This window comes from Callorhinus ursinus, unplaced genomic scaffold, assembly GCF_003265705.2.
Source record: "Callorhinus ursinus isolate GAN/ISIS: 27379988/994484 unplaced genomic scaffold, GSC_fseal_2.0 scaffold1, whole genome shotgun sequence".
NCBI lineage: Eukaryota > Metazoa > Chordata > Mammalia > Carnivora > Otariidae > Callorhinus > Callorhinus ursinus.
The window spans coordinates 70,616,072-70,634,863 of record NW_027397063.1 but is presented as its reverse complement, the minus strand read 5'-3'; the positions used below and the strand labels follow the sequence as shown (position 1 = coordinate 70,634,863).

At 45.8% G+C, this 18,792-nt stretch overlaps 1 protein-coding gene across 10 annotated transcripts in view; it reads left to right on the top strand.

The window, feature by feature from the left end:
* The window catches only part of ST6GAL1 (ST6 beta-galactoside alpha-2,6-sialyltransferase 1), a 158,941-nt gene that overhangs the window by 117,550 nt on the left and 22,599 nt on the right, over positions 1–18,792 (top strand). For 7 of the 10 annotated variants that reach the window (XM_073895909.1, XM_025876902.2, XM_025876894.2 and 4 more), the window contains 2 exons: positions 8,418–8,553; positions 12,323–12,958. In XM_073895909.1, the coding sequence (XP_073752010.1) occupies positions 12,373–12,958 (586 nt within the window). In that variant the 5' untranslated portion in view covers positions 8,418–8,553; positions 12,323–12,372. Of the gene's footprint in view, positions 1–6,293; positions 6,419–8,417; positions 8,554–12,322; positions 12,959–18,792 lie in introns of those variants that run through there. The other 3 variants (XM_025876931.2, XM_073895919.1, XM_073895938.1) reach the window with 3 other exon arrangements.

The window sequence follows — 18,792 nt, the reverse complement described above, 5'->3', positions numbered from 1 at the left end:
TGTTAAGAGACAGTTTTTGCAGCCTGGGTCTGGAACAGTTGGGGCAAGCAGGAATGAAAGCCCCTTTATCTTCAGGGCTTTGATCTGGGCAGGATTTCCCTCTCCCTTACCATTAGCTCAGAGGCTGGGCTTGCCCTCAGGTAAATACTGGCAAACCCAGCTACCCCTAGACACTGAAATCTCTCCTGGCTTCCTTTCACTCTCTCTGCAGATTGATCAACTACAAGTTGGTTTCCTGTTGCTTAACATGTTTCTAACTTGAGCAAAATTGTGGCTTGTCAGAAATATTTGACATAACTATTAATTTTTTGACCTATGCTGGCTCCCGCTGATAGAACTCAGGAGCTAAGGGCTGGGAGTGAGTCAGCAGCCTGAATCACCTCGCTGGGGACTGTGGAAGTGGCTGATAGCAGAATCTGCCTCAGGCACTCGTTGCTGCAGGAATTAAATGAGCTTTGCCAAATTACAGGAGCTTTACCATATGGAAAGCACTTAGCACATGGTAAAAGCTCACTAATTATTAGCTGCAATGAAGTGATAAAGTCTATCATTAAATTGTCACCACAACCCTGCAGGGGCAAATTTTAAGGTATTATTATCCATCCTTTACAGATGAAGACACCAGGCTTATAGAAGTTGACGAACTGGCCTATCCTCCTCTAATGGACAGATAGAAAAGCCAGAATTTGAATCTGGGGTTTTGAGATGACAGAGCATGAACTCTTTCTCCAAAGCCAGGGCTTCGCAAACTGTCCATGAAGAATCAGGTTTTCCCCCCACAACCTGTCACACATCAGTAGTTTCTAAAATACAATGAAAAGGATTTATTGGAATAGTGAAATGAAGGACATTTAAAATATAAGCCTTATTTTTAAAGTGATTGTTAGATTCAATAGGCATAAAATTACTCTTTCAAATTAGTGTAAGAGAGGATTACATTTGCTATCTGTCCTCTTCTCATGCCGGATCTTGAGAAAGCTTTCTCAAACTAGCCCCAAACTGCAGATCTCGCTTTGAGGAATGGTGCCCCGTTTCCCAGAGCGTGGTGTGCAGGGGGGACCACTTACATCAGCGTCACTTGGATGCTTGCTAAATGCCCATCTCTGAGCCCCGTCCCAGACTGCTTGGGTCAGAACAACTGAGGGAGAAGTCAGGAATCTGCAGTTCAGCGAGTCACTCGGTCATCGCGATGTACTCAGTCTGACCACCAATGAATGCTCTGTGCAATGCTGCTTCCACTCACGGATAATAGAGGTTAGAGAGATGGTCAAGTGAGTGCAGTGTTTTAGTCTACACCCCCATCCCCAGCCGGCTTTTTTTGTTGTTGTTGCTGTTTTTAACTTCTTATTAATTAAATAATTTATTTATATTTTTTCATTTTTTATTTTTTGTAAAGATTTTATTTATTTATTTGAGAGAGAGAGAATGAGAGATAGAGAGCACGAGAGGGAAGAGGGTCAGAGGGAGAAGCTGACTCCCTGCCGAGCAGGGAGCCCGATGTGGGACTCGATCCCGGGACTCCAGGATCATGACCTGAGCCGAAGGCAGTCGCTTAACCAACTGAGCCACCCAGTGGCCCTAAATTCTTTTTTTTTTTTTTTAAGATTTTATTTATTTGACAGAGGGAGACACAGCAAGAGAAGGAACACAAGCAGGGGGAGTGGGAGAGGGAGAAGCTGGCTTACCGCTGAGCAGGGAGCCCGATGCGGGGCTCGATCCCAGGACCCTGGGATCATGACCTGAGCCGAAGGCAGACGCTTAATGACTGAGCCACCCAGGCGCCCTGTTTTTAAATTCTTAAGAAGGTCCTTTCCATAGAAACTCACGGACAGAACCTGCTTTCTCAACTCATTTCAGTACCTGCCGGCAAACATGTACTGAGTGCAAATGACAGGCTGGGTGGAGGGAAGCAGACCACAGGGTGCTCACAACCAGTAAACGAGTGTCGATAGAACAGAGGATAGAATCTAGGGTCACTTTGGTGCACAGAGATGGGGGAGATGAGGAGGAATGAGCAATGGAGACTACTGAGGGATGACCAGGAAGGTGGAGAAAAACCAGGAGAGTGAGTGTGGGTTTTGGAAGCCAGAAGTAGGAAATGACCAACTTGGTAAAATACTGCTGATGAGCTGAGCAAGATGAAGACCGAGCACTGACCATTTATTTAGCAACACGGGAGTCATGAAGGTCTTTGGTGAGCTTGGACAAGAGCAGTTTCCTAGAGATGGGAGAGGCTTGTTGGGGTGCATTCCAGTGCAAATGGGAAGAGGGAAATTGGAAACACTGACTGCACACAGTTCTTTCAAGGAGTTTTACTGCAAAGGAAAGAAAGCAGGAGCTGGGAGTTAAGATGAGGTCAAGAAGTTGCGCAGGAGGGACAGGGAAATGAAACTTCCTTAGAACTCGTGCCATGGCTAAATCTGTGACTGCTGTGAAGTCCTGTATCTTTTGCAGCGAATTCCTTCAGCAAAACAGAAAAATTGTCTCCTATACTTTCTTCTCAAGCTCTTTCAAACTCTGCCCACTCCCAAATGATATTGTCCAAAAAGAGTCTGCAAATCACTCTTTATTCCTTACATAGCTTAATTTGAACATGTTTTTTTATATGACATTGCATTTTTTCATATTTGCTTCATCTATGTTTTGGCCGAAGTGTGCTAAAGTAGATTTCATCTATAACCACTTCACCTGCGTGGGACTTAAAAAAAAAAAAACAAAAAAAAAACACAACCAAAAACCAACATAACCAGATTATGTAATCATAATAAAATAAGACTTATTGTTATACCTAACAAAATTAATAATGATTTCTTAGTATCATATAATACCAAATCTATATGCAAATATCCCCATTTATCCCCAGTGGTGTGTTGTTCAAATCAGGGTTCAAGCAAAGTCTGCACATTGCATGTGATATTTTTGTCTTTGAAGCCATTTGTTTTTCCTGCCCATTGACCTGTTGATGAAATTAGATCAGTTGTTCTGTAGAGTGCCCTGCTTTCTGGATTTGTCTTACAACTTCTCTGTGGTGTCCTGTAACTTGTTCTTCTTTCTCCTGTGTTTTCTAAAAACTGGGATTACACATAAAGTCTTAATTATATACAGATTAAACATTTCAGGTGAGAATTTTTCAGAGGTGGTGCTGTATGCTTCATGTCGCTGCACATCAGAAGGCACATACTGTTTAGGTGTCCCACTCTTAGTGAGGCTAAGACTGATCAGGGTCAGGTGGTGTCTGCCTTAAGAGAGGTGTTGTGTGTGTGTGTGTGTGTGTGTGTTTAAGATAGGAAAAACAATAGCGTGTCTGTGTGCTGATAAGCATGATCTTTGAAAGAGGGCTACATATGATGCAGAAGAAAAAGGGGAGATTTTGTAGAAGAATATCCTTAAGTAGACAAGAGTATACAGGACCTAGTGGAACAAATGTTGGGTATTCCACGTGTTGGGTGCAGCCAATTCATCCGTAGCAACAAGAGGTCATTTGGGCATGAATGCAAGTATGATGAGTAGCTGTGGTACAAAGGTATGTTGTGTGTGTGGTAATTCTATTCTGATAGCTTCCTTTTTCCATATGAATAAGTAGCAAGTTCATCAAGGGAAGGGGATGATGAGGGGACTTTTCATGGGGAGAAAGTCAGATAGTCCTCTAGGAAACTGGCGGGTGAATTGACCAGAAAAGTAACATGTGATTTCTAGAAAGCATGAAGGAGCTACTTGCCGTTAGTGATCATGAACTTGAAGTGAAATCCCTAAGTATTATTTTGTGATTTCTTTAGCCATGCAGCTGTATACTTGCAGGTGTAGGGGAGGACAGAGAGTTGGATTTAACCAGGATTGGGATTTATCCAACATTGTGTGATGAGAGAGGCCAACTGAATGACCGACCATGGAGTTGAGGCTGGGTAGGAAGGGAAGTGAGGGCATGAAGGAAGTGGGAGACAGTGAGAAGGTGGTAGGAGCAACCACAGGAGGATAGTTGGAGGTCGGTACTAGTCGGGCTAAACTACAAAGATAGGAGCGGTGATTGCGGGTGGTGGTGCCTGAAATCAAGACTGTGGAGTTATTTTTTGAAAATGATAAGATCAGAGATACGACGTTGGGGGTGAGTGGCTAAAGTCGCCATTTTTGGAGTAGAGGAGAACAAAGAACTGAGAGACCAGGGGACTGGAATGGTTCTGAATGTGGATGTTGATATCCCCAAAGATAGGGCAGAAATAGTGTGCGGAGGATTATAGTGAGCCAGGTGTGAAGATATTCAAGGAATGAAGAAGAGTGTCCTGGTGGAGGGGAAATGACTTCACCAAGGCAGGTAGCAGGCGGCGGCGTTTGCACGGGGTTGTGCGAGGATGAAATGAGTTGGTGCACGTGAGGTTCTCAGCACTGAGCACAGGCTCTTCGTGTCTCAGCGCTTAACCCACTGGATTTATTTTTACAGGGCAGGGGGGAGGGATTTCTCTTCATTTTAAGACCTTCTAAGGGGCAGAGCTGTTCACATAGCTCTGTGTGCCCCTGGGAGATGATAAATTCCTTGTCGCTCAGTGTACCCAATAGACAAAATGAACATCTGCAGCGACAGGGCTGCCAAGGGGATTCTAGCAACCAAAGGTGATGGGTGTGTGAGCGAGTGTGGGTGTAGCAGTTGAGGGATATGGGGGATGGGGCAGTGGTATCAGAGCTAGCTTCATTCTGTCATTCAGACGTGACCGAGCATGTCCCTCTTCTGGCTTAGAACCTGGCTAGATGTAGAGCGGCCAGAAATAAACCTGAAAGGAACCGTCAGTCTGGGTGGGATATCCCATCTGCAAGCAGATAAATGTCACATAGTGTCCCGAGAGCCAGAACGGGCACAATGGGGTCGCGCCGGCCTCCGTGGAGTCAAGAAAGTGTTCAGAGAGACCAGGGGCACTTAAGCTGGTGCTGGGGACGGTGCAGGTGCTGAGTGGGTGTGACCCCATGTGAACAGGGTAGGAAAGAACCTTTTGTCGGGAGGAATTTCCTTGCAGGGCAGCAAAAGATGAAAGAGCACAGGGCATCTGGAGTGCCATAACTGAGTTAATGCTGAGAAAGTCACTCCTCTTCCCTATTTTAGTTTCCCTATTTGTAATTTGGGACAGTAATGGTACACACAGGGTAGGGCCTGGTGAGAAGCAAATGAAATGATGCGTATAATTTTTGTCACAAGCCCTATTGTGATCCCTTTGGGTGTATTACCTTACTTGATTATTTAAACAGTCCTACGAGACTGGCTCTTTTATTATTATTCCCATTTTACACATAAAGAAGCTGAGTCTTAGAGGATTGAGTAGCTTGCGGGAGGTCATGTAACTGGTGAGAGACAGTTTGGACTCTTGCCCCGATCTGTCTAATCCCAGAGCTCTGACCCTCAACCCTGAAGCTAGTCAGTGCTGAGCACATAGCTAGTGCTAAATAAACGGTAGCTGTTATGGTCATGACTGCTCAAGTTTCTCACCTGGAGGATTGAAGACTCTGTTATAACTTCTGCAGCGGGTTGAAGTTCACCAGGGCTGCAATCTCATGAGCAGCAGTGACTGTTTCTGGAAGACTCTCATCACCTACCATAGATGTACATCAACAGTTGTGCTACTTTCTTTCAGCTCATTGGTTTTTAGAAATCAAGAGCAGGGAGGGGTTGCTATCTCCTAGGAGGGCAAGTTGTTCTGAGCAGATGTGATTGGTAGGGGGAGGAAGATCTGCGTTAGCTGCACTCCTCTGCTATCTGGGCACTGAACTCAAACCAAAGTCGCACACCCCAGCAGCTTACTTACTGGGGGATGCGAACCAGCATAAACAAGAGGCGTCATCTAAAGAGCAGCGGGCTTCCCGCGGTGTTCCTTATGAGGGTGCCAAGAAAGAACCTTTTCCATCAGTGATGCCTGAGGAAAGCACAGACCTCTTAAGAGCTGCTGATCCTTCATTCACTCCACAAACAATTATTATCTGCCACCTGCCATATACTCCTCTAGGCCCTGCAGATAGTAGCGAAGAAGGCTGACAAGCTTTTTATGGAAAGAGTTTCCATTTTTAGTAGAGGAGGCAGATGGTAACCAAATAATAATATGAATGCCCACGTAATTGCAAACTCGTGCCACAAAGGCAATATCCATGACAGGGAAAAGGGTAGGGCTGTCAGAGATATTTTCGGACTCTCCCAGGAGTCTGCCTGGGAGCTAGTGCTTTGAATGGATGAGGAGAGCCCTGAGTTTTTGACAAAGATCACCACGACACCTCTCACTTTTGCCTGTCTGAGCCCCAGGCCTGCCGGGCGGGGGCCTCTCCCTCAGTCGTGGGAGGGAGCCAGCTGTGGCCACTGTGGCTTCCTCTGCGCTCTGTGAATGCTGCATCTCTTAGGACAGGCTTGGAGACCAGCCCGACAGTGGGTATGGAGTTGATACACAAGGTATTTTCAATATTGTCCCTAACAGTTTCGCCTTCATTACTCCACTAACATAAGGAGCACAATAAAGGAAGTCAGACTGAGAGATGAGAAGTCCTCTCTCAGCTTGTTCCTCAACTGTTTTCAGGTCTCTATCACATACATTTTTTCTAGATATTTGGACTTGAGTAACTTTTCGTCACAATGATGTATGCACAGAGAACGTTCTCTGTTTCCCTTTTTTTGTTTTAATATTTGAAGAATTTTCCCCCCGATTGCTACATAAATTCACACACAATTATTTATATACGTTATTACCTTATATATATATATATTTTTAATTGTCTTGTATCCTTTTTTTTTTTTAAAGATTTTATTGATTTATTCATGAGAGACAGAGGAGGAGAGAGAGAGAGGGAGAGAGAGAGAGAGAAGCAGAGGGAGAAGCAGGCTCCCCGATGAGCAGGGAGCCCGATGCGGGACTCGATCCCAGGACCCTGGGATCATGACCTGAGCCGAAGGCAGACGCTTAACCATCTGAGCCACCCAGGCGCCCTACCTTATATATTTTAAATTAATTAATATTGTTATATGTGTGTGTGTGTGTGTGTGTATTCTCTCTATCAGGTGGATGTACCCTAGTTTAACTATTTCCCTTTTGCTGAGGCCTTAGTTGTTAGCCGTAGGTTTTCACCATTAGAGATCTCCCAGCTGAAAACTATTTTTCTTCGTGCATGTGCATGTGGCTTTATAAAACTGATTCTTTATCCCACTGACCCTCCTCCAAACCCCACCACAACTGTGAAAGGTTGGGAGTCCTCTACCTGCAAAGACACCGAGATACATCCTGTTTTTCTCCTTTCAATTATTTATTGTCTTATTTCCTGCAAGTCAAAAGCTCTTAATTCTTTGACCTGGTTACTTTCTAAAAAGGTTAAGTTAATTTCTACTTGCTCTCTCAAAATATACCAATTGTATTATAACCAGGGCAGTAATGAGTATTATCATTTTGAAAACTGCTGCCTCAGGTAAATTCTATAAACTGGCATCTTAACATGCCAGTTGTCCTATTTGGGCTTCTCTCAAGATTCACCATAATTTTATATGCCAGTTACTTATGTCTTCAATTTTGTGATTTGTCCATTCACGAGGGGCCTGTTTATTTTGAGAAGCTATGACTCTCTTTACCCTTTGTGCAGCTGGACTCTTTTTGTCCTTTTAATTACATCATTTTCTTGGAGACAAGTGGGAGTTTTCTTGCAAGTGACTCTATCGAAGTTTTCTTTTACTATTTTTCTACATTCCATCAGAAGAGCTGACAAACATAGAATTCTGTTTTCAGCTTTCTAAAATTATATTTTTATAATCTTTTTTCTAACACTAAGAGTAATGCATATACATTTTAAAAATTTTGGAATATACAAGAAACCGTAAAACATGAAAACATTCATTATTTTACCATCCAGGCTTACCTTATTTTGTTTTGCTTCTAGTCCTTTCTCTTTTTTACATGTACATTGAAGAAAAAAATTTTTGGATTTGATTAGAATATTATATACAACTCTATACAACTTTTGCAACTTATTTTTTTCCAGTTAGCATTATACTGATTGAAATTTCACATATCATAAAGTGTTCTTTGATAATAAATAATTGTCTAGAGTGTATTCAGGGATGATCTGAATCTTCTCTCCCCAAATTACTATTTGTGTAACCAGTGACCGAACAATCCTTTCTTCCTAGATTGGTCTGTGGTGCCTGCTTTATCCTTCTAGCATGTTCTTATCTAGTATCAGGCTATTTCTATGCCTTCTCTGCTATTCACGACCCTGAGCACAGCACCTATAATGGGCTCTTGTCTCTGTGTTTCTTTTTCTGAGCTCTCCAGGCTTCCTGGATTGAGCTGTAGTGGAGGCCAGGAAACTTGCAGAGGGGCCTGTCTGCCTTGTTAATCTTTAACCCTGCCCCTGCTGGAAACCAGCTCTTACCTCTTCTTTGTTTTTTTTTTTTTTGGCCTTTGCAGATGTTTTTCGATCATCCGGAGAAAAATGAGCCTTGGCCTCTAGACCCAATAAAGCAAACATTCCTCCCATGGAGACTAGCACTGGTTCCTAAGGACCTGAAGGGCCTGCAGCCCCAGGGGGATTAGCCAAAAGCAGGTAAGGAATACCTGGAGGCATGGGCTATGGGGGCAGCGAAAGGGTACATTCCTAATTAAAAAATGGGGCGGTAGAGTGTGCTGGCCAGGAGTCAGCGTCTCGAGGTCTGACTACAGCTTCGCTATTGTCTTCATGTATTTGTTTGGTTCTGATTCAGTGAGGGGTGGGGATAGGTGGTTTCGCTGTGTCTATAAATGGGAAGTGTGAGATTTGAAGTTATTCTGTGATTCAGTCCACCCTTTTTGAGCACCTACTTTGTTCCAAGCCCTGCCTTTGGTACTGGGCATGTAGTGATGAGTAAACCAGGGCAGGAACCTTACTTTGAAATTTTCTTTCTGTTGCTTCAGAGTTGGCTTTTTCTTTATAGGTGACAATGTAGGTGGGACTGGATTCTTCTAGAAATCCAGTGGGGGTAGTAAGGATTTATTGATACAGTCGTATCAGTTCAGTAATGCTTTATTGAAAACCCAGTCAATTTTGGGGACTGTGCTGGATGCTGGGGTTTCAGGCATGAGCCAGGAGGAGGTCCCCTCTAGCAGGGTCAGCAGGAAAAGCGAGCATTGCTAAACACTAGAAATGAAGGGGGAGCGGGTGCTCCATGGGAGGCCGGAAGCAGAAAGTTAACCCTGTCTGTTTGCCAGGCAAGTGGACAAGGGAGAGACGACAGCAGTGCAAAGGCCCAGAGGCTAAGACATCTGGAAAATCCAAAGCTTGATATGTTTTCCCAAAGAATTAGGGGAGAAAAATTTACTACTCCCTTCCTTCTGTTTGGGCTGCTTCGAGGGAACCACCTCAGTCCCTGTCTCTTTAGAGAAGTTGGAGAGGGGATAAAGGGTCTTGGAGCTCTCTGTTGTCTATGAGCAGAAGCTCCAGCCAGAGAGTGGACTTGGAGCCTCAACAGAGGGTGGTGTCAGGACACCTGGGGAGCCCCAAGGTGAGCTTTCAGATGAGTGTCCCAGGGCCATGACCTTGAAGGCTAAGGCTGTCTTAAAGTGGCAGGACTCTTGTTCAGGGCTCTCTGGAAGAGCTTTTCTTTTCTGGGTCCCTCAACCTTGGAGTATAGGTGCTGGCAGGAAGGTGACCACCATCCCCTTCCGAGCCTTAGTTCCTACACGGTGAATCGGGTCCCGCCTCCTTACCTCCTGTCTCATTTCCCGCACATACCAGAAAAGTTAAGTCCCAACTCTTAACTGCACCACTTCCAAATCACTTGTGCAACTTTGGGGATCATATAAATAAGTAATAAATCGATAGATATAAAACCTCAGTTTTTTCAACTATAAATGGAGCCAATACAATTTGCTCTGCTTACATGACAGGGGTGTTCTGGGTCTCGTAAGGCTGTTACTGTGAAGGGGCCGCCTGAGGGGAAGACAGTGCCTGAGGGTGAGGGCTGGGGCATGCCCATGGCCAAGGGGGTTTTTCTGGGATTGCCCGGCTGATTGACTTGTTCCTGCAGAGCCCCTCATTTCTGAGTCCTGTTTGGTCAAATGCTGACTTTTCACTGTCTTTTAATACAGATGCCTGTCTTTTAGTGGAAAGACCATGAACTTTTAGAGTCAGACAGACCTGGGTTGGAATCTGGTTCTGGCACTGACTAACCTGTTGACCTTGGGGAAGCCCTGTAACTCTGCTAAGCCTCAGTGTTTCCATTTTCTCCAGTGGGGCTGTGGATACTATGCCATAGTGTTGCAGTGAATACGAAATCCGACATTGCAGCTAAAGTGCCTACCATATTGTAGGCACTTCTTAAATGCTCCATTCCCTTCTTCTTGAGTTCTTTAGCTCTCATAGCCATGGGATCAGTTTTCTGACCTGCCACAAACCCCCCTCCCCCATTTCATGACCACACGTCCGAATTTTTCTCCCTCTGTGTACATTCTGTCACTTCCCACATTCTGCAGCTCAAGGCAAGCGCCCATTCTCCCCAGAGCCACCCGTTCCTGAAGTCCGGGGTGGTAAGAAGCACGATTTGGTCTGCCCATAGATTCCAGGAATGGTCTGGATGTCACTTACATTAAAGAGTCTCAGATGAGGACGTGAGCTCGGGTTGATGAGTCATGGCCAGTGTTCCACTCTGCCATCTCTCCCTGTCCCACACTGCCTCCACATGACCTCCAGCCAAAGGGGTTACTCTCTGGTCTCTGTTCAGAACACTTCCTGTGCCTTTGGAATGACTTAGTTCAAATACCATTTCTGCTGGTCATCCCAGCACTCCGTGAGTGAGAGAGAGATTATTCTACAGAAAACCTAGGTAGAGACAGGTTTAGTGACTTGTCCAAAGTCACCACGAATGGGGGGAGACCCAGGTTTTGTGAATCCCTAGTCCAGTACTTTTACCCCTTGTCCCAGATATCCTTAGCACTGGGCTCCATAGGAAGGAACTATGGATCCCTAGTGGGCTGGCAAAACCCCAGGGGTGATTGCTTAGACTCACTAAGGTAAATAAACCCAATTATTTAAGAAAGAATTTAATGTTTTCCAGAAGATACAGACATTGTTTGAGTTCAAAGTACTTCCATCTTCCATTCAGTTATGCAATAAATTCTGGGAAAACCAAGTAGGGCTTTACCCAGATATAAAGGGGACTATGAGGCTCTATTTTTGTAAAAAAAATCCTTTTGCCAGGACGGTCAGCAGTTCTGTGCATGCTGATGCTGAAAAGGACATGGATTATGGAATCAAGTGCTCTTGGATTTGAACTTTAGTGCTATCGTTTACTCAGCTTTGTGATCCTAGGCACTTCTCTTAACCTCTCAGAGCCTTAGGCCGCTAATCTATAGATACGGAGATTGTAACGCCTTCCTGGCTAGTGGTGGTCAGGCCTCTCTGCACAGCTCGGGGGATGCCCTTCCTACTAGACTATCACGTACATACATGGTGCCGGCTGGAGCTGTGCGTGGCGGGGCCCTGGTCTATGGAGAAATTAGGTGAAATAACCCCTTACATACCTGGTGCATCTTTGTTTTTATCTCCTTAATTTGTCACGTGTCTGCTGTCTTACCAAGATTTCCTCTCCTTTACCACAAGGTGAGGCAGCTTCCTGCCACTTGATAGTGCTCTTGCAGGGTACTCTGTGAAGCCGGGTGTTATGCTGTAAGCTAACCATTGGTTTTCTTCTCAAGCAGGAGTCCAACATCACAGCCCTTAGAGAGATGCGCCACAGGTCTATGGCACTGTCTGTGGACAGAGGTCTGGCAATTTTGAAAGGATGCGGGGCCCCTTAGGATGGTAGGCAGTTTGGATTCTTGTGAGGTAGACCAGTCATCCTGCTCTTCTTTTTCCTCCTAGTGTTCTCCTAGTTTTTCAAGCATGCATGTGTTCACTGAACACACAGCATAGGGCCCCAGGAGTCCAGAGGTGTGTAAGCTGTGGTTCCTGACCTCACCAAGCTCAGGGTGCAGTCAGGGAGCTACAGCAAGACAACACAAAACTAAGAGTCAGGGTGTAAAAAGGAACGGCAGGAGAATACAGAAAGCGTTCATGGCTCGGAGAGGAAAAGGGGAGCGTCTGAGGACTGCTGTCTACATTCAAAGCCCAAACTGAGGCGGAATGTTTACTTCAAGTTGTTGCAGGCTGCAGGCCTGGTGGGAGGTAGACCAAAGGCTGGAAGTGAGTCTCCTCACTCTGACTCCATTGCCCAGCTCATCACCCCACCTCTTGCCTGTCACTACTTGTAGATTTTGTTCACATCGGGTTTTTTTGGTTTTTGGTTTTTGGTGGGTTTTTTTTTTTTTTTTTTTTTTTTGCCTCATCCTACCTTTTCTAGGCTTGTTTTCTGCTCAAAACAGAGTGGCTGCTCTGAACACATCTTTCATTATGATTCACACCAACCTGAAGAAAAAGTTCAGCTGCTGCGTGCTGGCCTTTCTCCTGTTTGCAGTCATCTGTGTGTGGAAGGAGAAGAAGAAAGGGAGTTACTATGATTCCCTTAAGTTGGAAACAAAGGAATTCCAGCTGTTGAGAGGTCTGGAGAAACAGGCTGTGACTTTGAGCAGCACCCAGAAGTCCCCCAGGGGCCGCCAGGCCCTCAGCAATCCCCGCGGCCCAGCCAAGGCCAAGCCTGAGGTCTCCTTCCAGGTATGGAACAAGGACAGCTCTTCCAAAAACCTCATCCCCAGGCTGCAGAAGATCTGGAGGAATTATCTGAATATGAACAAGTACAAAGTGTCCTATAAGGGGCCAGGGCCAGGTGTCAAGTTCAGCGCAGAGGCCCTGCACTGCCACCTCCGGGACCATGTGAATGTCTCCATGGTAGAGGCCACAGATTTTCCCTTCAACACCTCTGAATGGGAGGGTTTCCTGCCCAAGGAGAACATCAGGACCAAGGCTGGGCCATGGGGCAGGTGTGCTGTTGTCTCATCAGCCGGATCGCTGAAGTCCTCCCAGCTGGGCCGAGAAATAGGTGGGTTCTGGGATGTTAGCGCTGCTCCTCTGGGGCCGGGTGTGTGGTTGGGACTGGAAAGGAGCGGCCCAAGTAGCACTTGTGACCTAGCACAGTGGGCCCACCTCAGTGTTTTGCAGGCTTCTCACGTGACTGAGAGGTACCCTGGGGGCAGCCGAACGGGTGGGGATCCATCCAGGCTCCTGGCATCTTTATCAGTGAGAACAGCTTTGCTTTTCTCTGTTTTAAATAGTGCTCTTCTGGGGCGCCTGGGTGGCTCAGATGGTTAAGTGTCTGCCTTCAGCTCGGGTCGTGATCCCGGGATCCTGGGATCGAGCCCCATATCGGGCTCCCTGCTCAGCCGGGAGCCTGCTTCTCCCTCTCCCCCTGCTCGTGCTCTCTCTCTGTATCTCTGTGTCTCAAATGAATAAATAAAATCTTTGAAAAAGAATAGTGCTGTTCTACAGAAGATATTGTTGGAAAAGTGAGTTCTGCCACTACCAATAGGCACCACACTGGAAACTGACTTTTAAAAATAATAGAAGCACCGATTTCTCCTGTCTCTTCTGGTCCTTAAACTCTGTAATTTTACTGGCTAGTTGAGGATTAATTGTCTCTCTTGGCTTTAACTACCTGAATAATTTTCAGGCTTTCTGTTTGAGGATCATTAATTAGAGTAGGAATGCTTAACTTGGGGACTGTGGACCAACTTTAGGGGGTTCACGAATCCCTAAAGCTGTGTGCAAAATCCCTGTGCATTAGGTGTGCATACAGTGTGCGTGTGTGTGCGGTAAGTCAGTCTGTACATTTTTCCAGAGAAAAAGTCCATAGCTTCCAGTCGATTATTCTCAGAGGTGTCTGTGACCCAAAAAAGGCTAAAAGTCACTGGTCAGAATATATCAACTTGCTTTTTTTTAAAATCCTTCACAGTTAACAAAGATGGAAGTGGCAGTAATCTCTAATAAGAGATTACATAGCAGTCCCCATAGACAAGGGGATTCAGAGAAATGAGAAATCTCTCCAAAACACACATGATCTCATCACTTGCTCGCTCAAAACCCTTCTAGGACTCCTGGCTTAAAGAATGAAACCCAAAGTCTTGATTGTGACCGTCCACATTCTGTAGGAGTGTACACATGTTTGTAAACATGTGTACAACACAAAGCTTAGGGCTTTGGGCTTAGGGCTCCCTGGTATCCTTATTTTGAGAGAATGTGTTTTCCATTATTGTGAAATGAATCAAGCTAAAGGAAGGAGAGCACAGAAAGCCTTGCTCTTCTCGCAGGCTCTGGAAGGTACTGGAGCAGGTGAGGTCATACGTCTCCTGTTTTATTCCCTTCCTGTGACTGCCAGGAAAAATGGTCTGAAACCAACCACAGGCTCTCAAAGGAAGAACAGGAGAGAGGACCCAAATTGGATTCTCTGGAGCAGGAAGAAGTGGTGAGATCACATTCTGTGCCTTCCCAAATAGGCAGCACTCACTAATAAAGGCTGCCAAGATAACTGGCCCCACTCCAACTTTTGCTTTTGCCTTTTTGGTTTCTTTTGGACTTTGTTTTCTAGAAGCTCAGTGTGACTAGTTTTTGTTCACTCGTAATGGAACTAAATTCCTTTCTTTCTTCCTGATTTTTGCTCTATAACAGTAATGTTTCGAATATCCCAGGTGCTAGCGGATCCTCTTCTTCATGTAAACTCATCACTGACAGCCTGGCCAGAACTGGGTTACGGTTTCCAGCAGAGCCCGATACTTCTATGAATCGGAACTACAGTCTTGATGCACTCCATGAGAGTTTGGAGTGATGTACATACACAGTAAAATAATCTTTTTCTCTAGACTACAGTTAGAATTTCAAGTATGTATTTCCCTAGAAAGACTTTGCTCTTGAGATGTAATGAACATTGCATGTTGGACTTCCGGTGTTCTGCCCTTTCAATAGGGCATTCCCCTGGGCATTTAGTCTAACAAATGTTTTAAGGAATTCATTCATTCTTGTATTCATTCATGGAGCTTTCAACCTTATGGAGCAGGAGCTTAGAATACAAAGGGGAAAGAGACGGGGAAGGCCCTTTGCTGAAGGCCTGGGACTATCAGGCAGCATGCCAGGCCCACGGCCTTTCCACTATACCTGGAATTTGTCCCGCTTATTGCTGACTATTGAGCGTATTGGATGGCTTTAAATTGTTTGCTCTTAAAGTTGTACTGCTAACAGGGTTTTTGCGCAGATGACTTAACTGCCTAAAGGGGAAATATCCAGGGCTGTGGGGCTAGACCAAAGTAAGATAAGTTTTGTGGCTCTTTTTTGTCCATTGCAAAATTGTTTACTGGAGGGATTGTAATAATGTACTGTGTCTCCAGCAGTCTCTCAAGCCAGCCAGCGGTGGGCACGGCCATTTTCAATTATTTTTGATACATGTACCCGTAAGGTATCTTAGATTGGTTTGAGTTTTCAGGTCAAACAGTAGTGTATTTGAAAAACATTATGACCGACAGGAGTAATGCTTATCGTGCACCTGCTGTGAGCCTAGCGTGCCTTGCCTTTGAATCCTCCCAGGAATTCTGTGATATGGGGACGATTATTGTTCCCAGTGAACTGGCGAGCTAAGTGTTGAGTCTCAGAGATCATACAGCTGGTAAATAGTGGACTAGGACTTGAAACTGGGGCTTTCGACTCCAAGGCCCACATGCTCATCCCCTCTGTTCTTGCGCCTGTGGTTATGGCTTTATAATAAAATTTCTGGTGTGATGAATCCCTTGTCAGGTTAAAAAAAAATCCCATGATACTCTTGCTTGCTTGCTCTCCTACAGGGAAGGAGAAGCGCATTCGGAGTTGAGGCAAAAGCAAGAAGCAAAGCCTGCGTGGGGGAAAAGTGCAGAGTGTGTGGGACCCTGCAGGGTGAAGGGGGCTGACTAAGGCCAGAAAGGTAGGCAGGGGTCAGCTCCTACAGAATGTGGGCGGTCACAATCAAGACTTTGGGCTTCATTCTTTAAGCCAGGAGTCCTAGAAGGGTTTTGAGCGAGCAAGTGATGGGATCATGTGTGTTTTGGAGCGATTTCTCATTTCTCTGAACCCCCTTGTCTATGGGGACTGCTATGTAATCTCTTATTAGAGATTACTGCCACTTCCGGGTGAGAAGTGCCAGGCCTGTTTGAGCGGTGATCGTGGTGGTGGAAAGAACGAGTTTGATTTGAGAAGAGACAGAAATTGGTGTCTAACTAGAAATGACCTTGAGTGACAGGCGGGAGCCAGGGTTTCTAGCCTGGAAGCAGGCGATCTCCTATTACAGGGGAGCATGCTTCTGGAGGAGTACAGGTGCTGTGTCGGAGGTGCTGAATCTCAAGTATTTGTGGATTTCCCTGAGTAGATATCTATGCAGTTGGGTATTTGATTCCAGGGAAGGGTCAGGCAGGAGGAGATGAAATTGAGGAATCATTTGTCCCGAGGTGACAGGTGCAGTCCAGGAGAGAGGGCTGAGGAGAAAGGCTGGGGAAAGTGTACATTTAATAGACAGGGTAAAGCACAGGGAAGGCGGAGACATTCAGAAGGCCAGTGAGAAGGCCCAGGGAGAAGCAGGTGTTTGCTATATGATGGAAGGCAAGCGGAGTGGAGTTTGGGCAGATTTGGGGCAGATGGAGCTCTTGTGCAGAGTGAGGACTGAGAAGACATCCTTGGGTTGTGGAGCTCAGAAAGTATGATTGTTTATATCAGGGGTCAGCGAACATTTCCTGTGAAGGGCCAGGCAGCAAATATTTGTGGTTTTGAGGCCATACAGTGTCTCTCACAGCTCCTCAGCTCGGCCGTCTTCATGCAAAAGCAAACTAGACCATAGTAAATGAATGGGCCTGGCTATGTTCCAGTAAAGCTTTATTTACAAAAACAGAGAATAGGCCAGATTTGGCCTTCAGGCCATAATTTCCCGGCCCGGATCTATATTATATCGAGTTTACCTAACCAGGACCAGAATATAGCCTTCCAAATATGATTATATGATTCATTAAGCTACTTTGAAAATGTAAAAAAAGCTTGGTCTAAATTGTGATAAAATTTCTTTCATAACAATTTCCAGCTATTTAGAGTTACTATACCCAGAGGCAGTGGGTTTTGGTGTATTGATGAATTCACTAAGGAGCCGATTCTGTTGAGTAATCTAGGCATGCAGTTATGTCCTGTGCCTATCATGGTGCATTTATTTCTGCATTTTCTAATTTGTGTCTTTTCCTGTCCTCTAATTCTAAGTTCAACCGAAGTGGTGGCCCCTGTTTTCTGCAGCCTTTCCCTTGCAAAGGCTCGTTTGCCAGGCTCCTGGGAGCTGTGGATTTCTCCTGGTGATTTCCTGGAGGCCCATTTGATTTCAGAACTTCTTCCGCCTTCAATAGCAAAGGGCAGTTTGGCCAACAAGGATGCTCTCCTCTTTCTTTCTGAACTTAGTGGCCTGTTTGAAAGTTTTCTTCTTCGACTGATTCTTTTCTTTCTTAGAATAAAGTCCAAACTTCATACCTGGCCTCCACAGCCTGTGTGGCCTGGTCCCTGCCGGCTTTTGTAGCTACGTCTTTTCTTTTTCTTGCCCTCACTCACTTGTCTCCAGCCGGGTCCTTATTGCCGTTGGGGTCCCGACAGTGCCGCAACTTCTGGCTGGAATACACTTCCCTGAACCCTTCCCATGCTCGGCCCTCCTTTGGGTTCAGCTGCGAGGTGTGTCCTGAATCGTCACTCTCTCCAGAGGAGATTCCCTCAGCATCTCTGTCACACCGCTTAGTTTATTTGTGCCATAGCATCAGCCACAGTCTGTCATTACCTCAAGTGTCGGTGGTTGTATTTATTGGCTTGCTCCTTGCTGTAGATTGCAAAATCTCTGAGAGCAAGGACCTTGTCTTTCTTGTTCACGGCCATTGTCTCTGGCACCGAGAACTGTGCCTGATGGGGAGGAGGGGCTTAGTCAGTATTTGTTTAGTGAACAAAAGCATTTTCTTTTCTTATGGTCAATACCAAGGAGGGATCGTCAGCCTCCTGTGCTGGGTGTTCTCCGTTATGCCTACAAACCCACCCTCCTCCCTTTTCTGTTGGACTCTGTGCCCTGGGAGATTGAATTTGGGACTGTGTCAACTGGGCTTCCTGGCCCTCTGGCTTTTATTTGGGGCCAGACAACAGAAGTGCTGCTCCAAAACTGAGAAGGAGGAGAGTGAAGTCGGGGTGTTTGTCCCCCCAGCTCTCTCCTTGCAGAATACCCATGGGCTGCTACTTTCCCTCGGCTCAAAGTTTAGCCCCCTTCAAGCAGCCTCTCTGTCTGAGGCCTGCTCTCTTTCTCTCTCTCTCTCTTCCCTCAGGCCGAGAAGTCAGAGGGAGGGAGGAAAGAGCGGATGGGGTATTGATTCCCTTCTTGCCGGCTGGACGTTAGCAGGAGCCGTGTTCCCCTCAGGGCCACCACTCCCGACAGGTGGCCATCTTCAGTTCAGGGCCCCTGCTCTTCTGGCCACATCAGATGTGGGGGGTAGTAGGGGCCACTTCTGCAACCGACCCCGGGGTATTGGCCGTTCCTTGTTGATTTCTTGAAATCCTACCTACAACATTGTAAATAGTCCTTTTATTCAGTGACTTTTATTCTTAGTGACTCCATCTGACTTTGTCATGTTGTGGTCCTGGGATGCCCACACTAATAATTTGCTCACCTGTGAAATGGGGAAGCTGACCGAGGGACGTTTCTGATGGATCTGCATTTCTGGTGTGATTACTGCTGGGTCACTTTTGAAGCCAGTGACCGATACTGACAAACGTGTTGCAATCTGAGTTGTGTAAAGGTGTGCCTTCTGCCCTCTTTGAAGTTCAGGGTGCCTGCCCTGTAAGCTGATAAAGTTTGGA